The sequence below is a fragment of the Nematolebias whitei genome, chromosome 20, assembly GCF_014905685.2.
Source record: "Nematolebias whitei isolate Nwh7 chromosome 20, NemWhi1, whole genome shotgun sequence".
NCBI classification, from domain to species: domain Eukaryota; kingdom Metazoa; phylum Chordata; class Actinopteri; order Cyprinodontiformes; family Rivulidae; genus Nematolebias; species Nematolebias whitei.
Window position 1 is genome coordinate 39,380,784 of NC_056517.1, and position 10,106 is coordinate 39,390,889.

At 44.3% G+C, this 10,106-nt stretch overlaps 1 protein-coding gene across 1 annotated transcript in view; it reads right to left on the reverse strand.

The window, feature by feature from the left end:
• LOC119426451 (sodium channel protein type 2 subunit alpha-like) overlaps positions 1–10,106 on the reverse strand; it is a 124,956-nt gene that overhangs the window by 7,972 nt on the left and 106,878 nt on the right. Inside the window, exon 21 of the mRNA XM_037694012.1 lies at positions 4,260–4,382. Coding sequence (XP_037549940.1) covers positions 4,260–4,382 — 123 coding nt within the window. The remainder of the gene's footprint in view (positions 1–4,259; positions 4,383–10,106) is intronic.

Below are 10,106 nucleotides of genomic sequence, written 5' to 3' on the forward strand. Positions count from 1 at the left end.
CAACATCATCATCACATTGACTATCATCATCACATTCATCATCATCATCATCATCACATTGACTATCATCATCACATTCATCATCATCATCAACATCATCATCACAATGACTATCGTCATCACATTCATCATCATCATCAACATCATCATCACTATGACTATCATCATCACATTCATCATCATCATGACTATCATCATCACATTCATCATCATCATCATCATCATCACATTCATCATCATCATCATCACATTGACTATCATCATCAACATCATCACCACGATCATCATCATCATCATCACCATCACCATCATCATTATCTTCTTCTTCATCATCATCATCACTATCATGATAATTACCACGATCATCACCACTATCATCATCACAATCATCATCATCACCACTATCATCATCATCACCACCATCAACATAATTATCATCATCATCATCATCATCACTTTCATCATCAACATCACCATCATCATCATCATCATCATCAGGAAGTAGAGCGAGGAAGAGGAGAAAACTGATCCAGGGTTGGTGCTGTGCAGACCTCAGTGTCTGAGTTTAATCAAACTTGACCTTTGAGCTCAGAAACATTTGAATTTTTATTTTTTTCTGATTATTCACAAACTAAAGCTCGAGCTGATTCTTCCTGCAGGAAGTTATTAAAAGCTGCTTTTAATTTGTAGGAATTTGTCAGAATTACAATAACAGTGAACAAAGCTGAAGATCAGCAGAGGTTATTTATCTTTGAACCTTGACCTTGAAATTTGTCTTTGACCTGACTCAACTGATTGAAGACAGACAGGTCGGTCTGGTTTCAACCTTTGCGTCGAGTCACTGATCAGACGTTCACTGAAGGAGGAAACACCAACTGATGTTTCTGCACAACACTGGCTCTGTAATACTGGCCCAACAGCACCGGAGGCAGACGCTGTGGAGGCTGGTTTAAATACTGACAGAAGGAATGTGTCGGGTTAGTGAGGAAACAAAAGATAAACACATGAAATGTTAGAGAGAGAGAAAGAGAGCACCAACATCCAGCTTCAATAAGACAAAAACCTGATTAGTTTTAAGGTTCAGAACATTTTGTCATTAAACGTCCAGCTATACTTCAGATCAAACACAAATCTTTAGATGTTTATTTGACCCAGAAAGATGATGTTATTCAGACTGAACTCAAACACTTGGAACCTTAAAACGCTTTAAAGCCAGATTTCAACACGATGGGAGGAAAACATCTGAACAGAGCAAATATGGGAGCTATCACATCGCATGGAGAAGAGTGACATCCAGAAAACTGGAGTGACATCCAGGAAGTGGAGTGACATCCAGAGAGCTGGACTGACATTCAGGGAGTGGAGTGATATTGAGGGAGTGGAGTGACATCCAGGGAGTGGAGTGATATCCACAGAGCTGGAGTGACATCCAGAGAACTGGAGTGACATCCAGAGAGCTGGAGTGACATCCAGGAAGTGGAGTGACATCCAGAGAGCTGGAGTGACATTCAGGGAGTGGAGTGACCGCCAGAGAGCTGGAGTGACATTCAGGGAGTGGATTGACATCCAGAGAGCTGGAGTGATATTCAGAGAGCTGGACTGACGTCCAGAGAACTGGAGTGACATCCAGAGAACTGGAGTGACATCCAGGGAGTGGAGTGACATCCAGGAAGTGGAGTGACATCCAAAGAGTTGGAGTGACATTGAGGGAATGGAGTGACATCGAGAGAGTGGAGTGACAGCCAGAGATCTGGAGTGACATTCAGGGAGTAGAGTGACATCCAGAGAGCTGGAGTGGCATCCAGGGAGCTGGAGTAACATCCAGGGAGCTGGAGTGACATCCAGAGAGCTGGAGTGACATTCAGGGAGTGGAGTGACATTCAGGGAGTGGAGTGACAGCCAGAGAGCTGGAGTGACATCCAGAGAGCTGGAGTGACATCCAGAGAGCTGGAGTGACATTCAGGGAGTGGAGTGACATCCAGAGAGCTGGAGTGATATCCAGAGAGCTGGAGTGACATCCAGGGAGCTGGTGTGACATTCAGAGAGCTGGAGTGACATCCAGGGAGTGGAGTGACAGCCAGAGAGCTGGAGTGACATCCAGAGAGCTGGAGTGACGTCCAGAGAGCAGGAGTGACATCCAGAGAGCTGGAGTGACATTCAGAGTGCTGGAGTGACATTCCGGGAGTGGAGTGACATCCAGGGAGTGGAGTGACAGTCAGAGAGCTGGAGTGACATCCAGAGAGCTGGAGTGACATCCAGGGAGCTGGAGTGACATCCAGAGAGCTGGAGTGACATCCGGGGAGTGGAGTGACATCCAGAGAGCTGGAGTGACATCCAGAGAGCTGGAGTGACATCCAGGGAGTGGAGTGACTTCCACAAAGCTGGAGTGACAGCCAGAGAGCTGGAGTGACATCCAGAGAGCTGGAGTGACAGCCAGAGAGCTGGAGTGACATCCAGGGAGTGGAGTGACTTCCACAAAGCTGGAGTGACATCCAGAGAGCTGGAGTGACATCCAGAGAGCTGGAGTGACATCCAAGCAGTTGAAGTGACATCCAGGCAGCTGGAGTGCATTGATAGTTGCAATAATTGGACTTTAAATATCTTATCTAGGGGCCCCTTGAATGAAATATGTGAAATATGATCCTAAATAATTTTTTGAATCATTTTTCTGAGCAGAACCAACAACTAACTGTGACTTTGAGCAGAAAAACACTAAATTTGAGCTCCTTTTCCTTTGAACAGAGCTACTTTCAATAACAGCTGAAAAATCTCTATGTACAAATCTGGTTTGATGTTTCCTGGTCTGATGGGAGGGGCCCCAAAAAAACACAACTTTATGCATTTTTACTGTGATTGTTGATCAATCAGAAAGTGATCAGCAGACGTTACGTGTTCTGTTTCCACACAGTGACACGAGAGTCCAACCATGACGAACATTTCTAAGAACTTGTTTAATGTCTGTTACAAAAAAAACTATTTTTAAACTATTGTGATTTTCATTTCATATGCCAAGAATCATAAAGTTCTTCTTTCATTTAAGTGTTGCATCCTCTTTTCTGACGAAGTTGAACTGTTGTGTAAAATGTAAATAAAAACTGCAAGCAATAAATTTTAAATCTCATAACCCCCCAGTTTATTACCAATAGAACCAAAAACAGATCAAATGTTTACACTAAGAAATAAAACTATTTTTATGAAAATCTGAGGGGGTTTGGATTCTGATGCAGCAACTAATCTGTAAAAAGTTGTTCAGGAGCAACACGAGTCTGAAGCAGTCAGAGGTCCGGATCAGAACCAGGAGGAACATTCAGTGACTGATGAGGTGAATTATCAGCAGGTCAGTCAGAGGACTGATCCAAATCTGAAGTTCTGCTTGGAAATCCCAAACGTCACGTCCTCCAGACTGAAGGACCGTCCAGCCTGGTCTCAGCATGCCTCTCTGATGGTATGGGGGTGCATTAGTGCCTCTGGTATGAGAAGCTGACACATCTGGAAAGACTCCATCAATGAAGAAAAAAACATCTGCAGGTTTTAGAACATCTGCTCCCATCCAGGAGAGAAGATCCAGGACTGAAGGGCAGCTAGAGTCCTCCATCAGACCAGAACATGACAACAAGTCCGCTAAACCCTCCAACACCTGGTCTCCTCAGGCCCTGGACGTGATGTTAGAAGAAGCGTGGTGTCGTCCCAGAGGACACGTGGAGCTGAACAACTTCAAACAGACGTTTTGTTGACGTCAGACTCAAAATGATCAGATTTTTACTAAAATTGTTTTAATGAACATCGGCTGACAGAAGCAGAAGATATAACACTAAGGTTTGTTCTGGTCTTCTTTTATAAATGTCATGTTTGTTTTAATTCTAAATATGTTTTAGTAAAGGTCTTTCATATTTAATAAAATATAATTTGACATATTACGTCTGAATAATTCAGGTTCAGACATTCAGGTCATTTATTTCAGCTTCGGTTGTTTTTTATCTGCAGCATCTCTGATTGACAGCCCAAAGCAGATTTTAAAGTTTCTCATGTTGGCACACTTTTACATAAAAACTTTAATTTATCTTTAAAATGTAAAATAATGAAAAGTGCTCCAGTAAAACATTTAACCTGTTGTTAGCTTCTTTGTTTGAGGGTAAAACGTGAGCGGAGTCAAAGCTCCTTCCTGTGAGATCTGAAGTGTATTTCTTGTTTTTGTGAGGATGTGGCGGTGCTCAGGTGTGTTTCCAGGTGTGTTTCCAGGTGTTAATACTGACTCTTACCCTCATGCCTTCAAATCTGGACAGGGCTCTGAGGGGCCGCAGGGCCCGCAGCGTCCGCAGGGATTTGATGGCTGCTAAGTCTGAGTAACCCAGAGTGTTGGCCACCAAACTGATCAATGAAACCTGGGAGAGAAACAGAGGGGGGAGGGGGGGAGAACGATGAAGATGGAGGAGGAAGAGAAAAAGAAGAGAGGAAGGACAGTTAACATCTATTCTAGAGGAGAGAAAAGGAGGGACGTTTGAGGAGGACCAGCAGCTGGAGGCGTCCAGCTGAGCAGGAACAGACGAGAGGTCCACCTGACTGTAAGTGAAGTTCTCAGGTTAGTGTCGGAGCTTCACCTGTGAAGTGAAAACACGTCTGAAGAAGAAGCTGCACGAGGAAGACAACCGTTTAAAGACAGCGGGTCCCGGGTCGGGTGAGCTCTGCTGGTTCTTACCCTGATACCAGCGAAGCGGGACGCGGCCCTGAGAGGACGGAGAGCCCGGAACGTCCTCAGCACCCGCATGGTGGCAACCTGGTTGACGGGGATGAACTGAGCCAGCAGACCCAGCACCGAGATCTACGGGTCACACAGGCAACACGGGCCGCTCGGTGAGGTGGACGACTGTCAGCCTGACACAACTCCAACCAAATCATGCAACAAAACATCAGCAAGGAGCAATGAAGGTCAAACACATGAGCATGTGGACAGTCCCACCTCTGACCGGGCTCTACAGTTCCTCTGTCAGAGCGATTCAACTGGAGGCCCGGGGGACAAATCAGGTCCACGAGTGACCTCAGTTCTGCCCATCAATTGGTCCAATTGAAATAAAACTACATTTTAAACCATGAAACAAACTTAATGACAATAACTGCTGGATGTCCGGACCCTGAGCTCTTGACTTTCAGAAGCTGTGACCTCTGAACCCTTTGAGACCTGACCTCCAGAAACGTAGTGACTCCTTGTTGGCCACAGAACGACTTGTAGGAAACCGTGCAGGAGTCGTTCTGTCACGAGCTCAGACGAGAGACAGTGGTTTGGACATGTCCAGAGGAGGGACAGTGGTTTGGACATGTCCAGAGGAGGGACAGTGGTTTGGACATGTCCAGAGGAGGGACAGTGGTTTGGACATGTCCAGAGGAGGGACAGTGGTTTGGACATGTCCAGAGGAGAGACAGTGGTTTGGACATGTCCAGAGGAGGGACAGTGGTTTGGACATGTCCAGAGGAGGGACAGTGGTTTGGACATGTCCAGAGGAGAGACAGTGGGTATATTGGTAGAAGGATGTTAGAAATGCAGCTGCAGGAAAAAGACAAAGAGGAGATACATGGATGCAGGTAGAGAGGACATGGAGGTAGTTGGAGTGAGGAAAGAGGACACAGAGGACAGAGTGAGGACAGAGATGGAGGAGGACTCACTGTGGAGACCCCTGAAGAGGGAACAGCTGAAAGAAGCAAAATAAGGAAGAAGAAATAAGAAGAGGAGGAGGAAAATGATGAGGAGGAGGAGGAAGAAGAAGAAATAATCAAGGTTCTGGGAGTCCTGGTCCTGAGGGATGCTCGAACGGAGACCCAGAACTCTGGTGGATTTTAGTAACACCTCTGGACTGAGGACATCTTGAGATCCACCAGGAGGTGCTGGAGAGAGGGAGGTCTGGGTTTCTGTAGTGGACAGAGGAGGAGGAAGGATGCATCAGAGGAGATCAGTGGATCATCTCTTCCTCCTCATCTTGTACGAGCTGCCTCCCTCAACAAAACCTGCAGAGCCGTGAAGCTGCTGGGTCAGTTCTAGAAGAACCCAATGAGGCGGGTCCAACAGAACCTGCCGAGTAACGACTTGTTGTCCACAGAACGCTCACCAGCCAGAAGACGTGTCGTCACGTCGCCTTTGTCTCTGAATCATATAAACACCAGCTGAGCGCCAGTTCTGCTCTAAGACCCGTGGACCGCTCTGTCTCAGGCTGTCTGGGTCAGATGAAGGTCACGACATGTTCAGGAGGACGACGGAGAGGAGAGCACCCAGAGGAGGATGGTGTGTGACGTTCTCGTCAGGTTTTACAACTTTAAAGATGTGTTTCTTCAAACCGTCCTGACTGAACATCCACAGCTAACACAACAAAACTGTTGACGTCCATCTTTAATAATCAGCTGTGAGAGTCGGCGCTGAGCGGACTCAGAACTTACGTCCACGATGAGGAAGTCCAGCCAGCACCAGTAGTTGGTGAAGTACTTCTTGAAGCCGTAGGCGAGCCACTTCAGCAACATCTCCAGGATGAAGATGTAGGTGAAAATCTTGTCTGCGAACTCTAGGATCACCTTCACCACCCTCCTCTTCTCGATGTAGATGTCCTCAAAGGCCTGCAGGGGGGGACGGAGAGGTCCGTCAGGAACTGGACCGCTTTGATTCATCGAGAACAACCAAGTCCAGTTAATGTTCTGTTGTTGCGTGCACGTTAGTCTACGTGGTTTGACATTCAACTGTGACTTAAATTATAAACTAGAGAAATTGTCTTTCCTGTGAAAATGAAGTGTGAACGCTTATTGCTGAAGAGCCTGATGAAAAACAGCTGAAATGAGCTAAAAAAACTGCTGATGGTAGCTGAAATGAAAGAACAAGCTTTAATTTGCAGAGGAAAGCAGAAAGAACCCATTGTTGCAGAATTAGGTTTAAATTAGCTGAAATTGGCACAATAATTAGTAAATTAGTTTAAAAAAGCTGAAATTAACTAAATAAAGCAGATGAAAAGTAGCTGAAAAGGCAGAAAGAAGCTTAAAATTACCAGAAGGAAGCGAAAAGAGCTGAAATGAGCTTAAAAAATGTAGAATTAGCTGAAAAGGCTAAAATTGGCATAAAACAGCTAAATAGTAGCTGAAATAGAAAAAGCTGAAACTAGCAGAAAAAAGCAGAAAGGAGCATAACAAGCTGAAATTAGCAGAAAGAAGTTAGAAGAAGCACAAAAATGTTGTATAAGCAGAAAAAAATCTGAAAGGAGCACAAAGTAGTTGAAAAAACAGCTGAAATTAGCTGAAAAAAGTTTAAATTTGCAGCAGGGAGCTGAAAGAAGCTGAAACAGAACAAAAAGTGAAAGGAGCAGTAAAAGGTTGTAAACAGAGCTAAAGATGTGAAGGAGGTAAAATGAGCTCAATTCATTTTCTGTGAGGAAAAAATGTCAGAAAAGGCTAAAATATTTCAACAAGCTAAAGTTGCACCAATACCAAAAGTCATAGCAGGATTGTCCTGAAAGAGCCGAACGTTTTGATTCATGATTTGATGAAATAAATAAAACTGTGGAACGAGATGCTGAAAAACGTAGGAAAGAAAAACTGATCAAAATAGAGTGACTGCTTCATAAACATTCAGATTATTATAATTTGGTATGCTGGATTATCATTGAACATTATAAACATTTTAAAGCAAGATTTATAATCGTCTGAATGTTTATGAAGCATTCTTACTGTTGTCATCCATTTTTCTTCTGTACGCTCTTCATCATCTTTCTCTTTCCACACTTTTTATGCAATTTTGAGCTTTTTCAGCTAATTCTACATTTTTAGCTCATTTCAGCTCTTTCTACTTCCTTCTGGAAGGTTAAGCTTCTTAAGCCAAATAAAAATAATCCCAGTAAAATAATTAATGTTCAGACAGTAAAATGAGGTGTGTGTGTCTGACCAGAGCTCCGGAGCTGAGGAGGATCATGAAGATGATGAAGGACTCAAACCAGCTGTGCTCCACGATCTGGTAGCAGGTCTTCCTGGTCCTCCACCACATCTGGCCGAAGCCCGCCGTGGTGTCGATGTCGCAGCACTGAAACCGGGCCACGCACACTGTGGGCGAGACAGACACGCTTCAATCAGAACCACAATCCTTCGAGCACCATCTCGACTCGCTTCCATTTCCTGGTTGCTGCGAGAGAAAGGGAGCTTGGCTGCAAGGCACGCGGGCAGCACGCTCCGGTCCTCCTCGTGTGTGGAGTTGGTCTGGAGAGACGTGTTCTGCTGGAGTGAGAACGTGTTTTCTAACAGAACGTCTGACTCTGACAGATGTGGAGCTTCAGAGCGAGACACCGCGTCATGGAAAAAGCAGTGGATTCATAATTTTACTGTCAGCACGGAGGTGGAGGGCTCATGGTTTGGGCTCCTCGCTGTCATCCAGTTGAACTCTGTAAACAAAGGAGCTGTAGTTGTTCTGTAAACGTCAACAGCTGAAACATCTGAACCATCGTGTTGTTGGAGAGGACACGAGCTCTGAGGAGGAAACAATGTGCAAGTTTTAAAACGTCTTCTAGACTTTTCACTTCGACACACTCATCCAGCGTTCCTACAACCCGACATGCGCTGTTGACAGTATTGATCTAAAACTCGCAGAATGATTTGCTGATGAATCCTAAAAGCATCCGTTGGTCGGAGTGCATCATCCAGATGGGGAGAGCTGATAAGGCGGGGGTCAGATTTCAGCTCCGTTGGATAAATGTGTCCCTAAAAGCTTGTTTTTTTACAGAATTCAATCAAAGTGTGGACAAGAACGTCTTGGATGATGTGGAAATCACTCTGAATGGTGACTGAAGAGATTGACTGGATGAGTGAGTGGTGCTGACGAGCCCTGAAGGAAGACGAGACCGGATCGGTGGAACATTTAGATCATCGACCGGTGGACAAAAGTGATGAATTTGTTACTGAAATGAAGAACAATAATGGCCTGAGGACAGAGCCCTGAGGCATGCCATGCTTTATCTGTGTTAAATGTTACCGCTCACAGTTAGCACATTAGTTTACTTTTAAACTTAGATTAACATTACCCCATGAAGGATCCTTTTTAAACCAACAAACCACATTTTAATCAAAGTTCTAGTGGGTTCTACCAGAACCTCGATCTTAAAGTGGACCTAACTAAACTTAACTAGAACCAAAGTTTCTGGAACCAACAAACTGGTTTTACACGAGATTACGGTGTCAGACCAGACTTATTCAGATAAAAGTACAGTTTTCAACTGAAATCATGTAATTTTCTTTAAAGGAATGCAGATTAATATCATGATGATGAGAAGTAATGTGTGAATGACCCTCAGCTACTACCACACCACGTCTGATCTATAAAGTGAAGTGGATTGTGGTCGTTTGCGTGTTTCGTCAGGCCAGTCGGCCATGGGGTCGACTCCAAATGTACACCTCCAGGGATTACTTTGGGATTAACCTGTATGAATAAAGGTTGAATGAAACTTTCTTTAACGTCGGTCCAGTTTCTGGTGACGGACACACAAACGTCCCTGCGCTTTCTGAAACATTTCCACGTGTCCTCGGACGTCCTGAGTGCACCAAAACACGACAAACAGCAAAGAGAACCATCAAACACTTGAGTCAATAACCGTTTTAGAGCAACAAGAAGCTAAAATTAAGCTAATATTGCTACCTGTTAAATACTTTTTACAGTAGTCCCTCACTACTTCACAGTTCGTTTATCGCAAACTGACTCTGTCACGGTTTTTCAAAATAAGAGTGGACATGACACACAACTGGCTGATTGATGGATGAGCCGCACGATCGCCATGGAGTTTTTATTTAAAATTAATTATTTAAAATTATTTAGCACCTGCTGCACATTTGTGCAGCCCACGCTGCAGGATAAACTTCCTGCTGCAGCTGATCAGCTGTTCTTCATGCAGGGCGGAGAAGTGGGCGTGGCCAAGAGCACTTGCTGGTGGCTGAGAGCAGAGGAGGCAGAGAGCTGAACTCATGACATGCTGTCTATTTTAGAGCGTTTAAAGTTTAGAAACATTGTTTAGAATATTGCAAGAGTGTGGGAAGGGGTTAAAACACCTTTATATACTGTATATATATATATATATATATATATATATATATATATATAT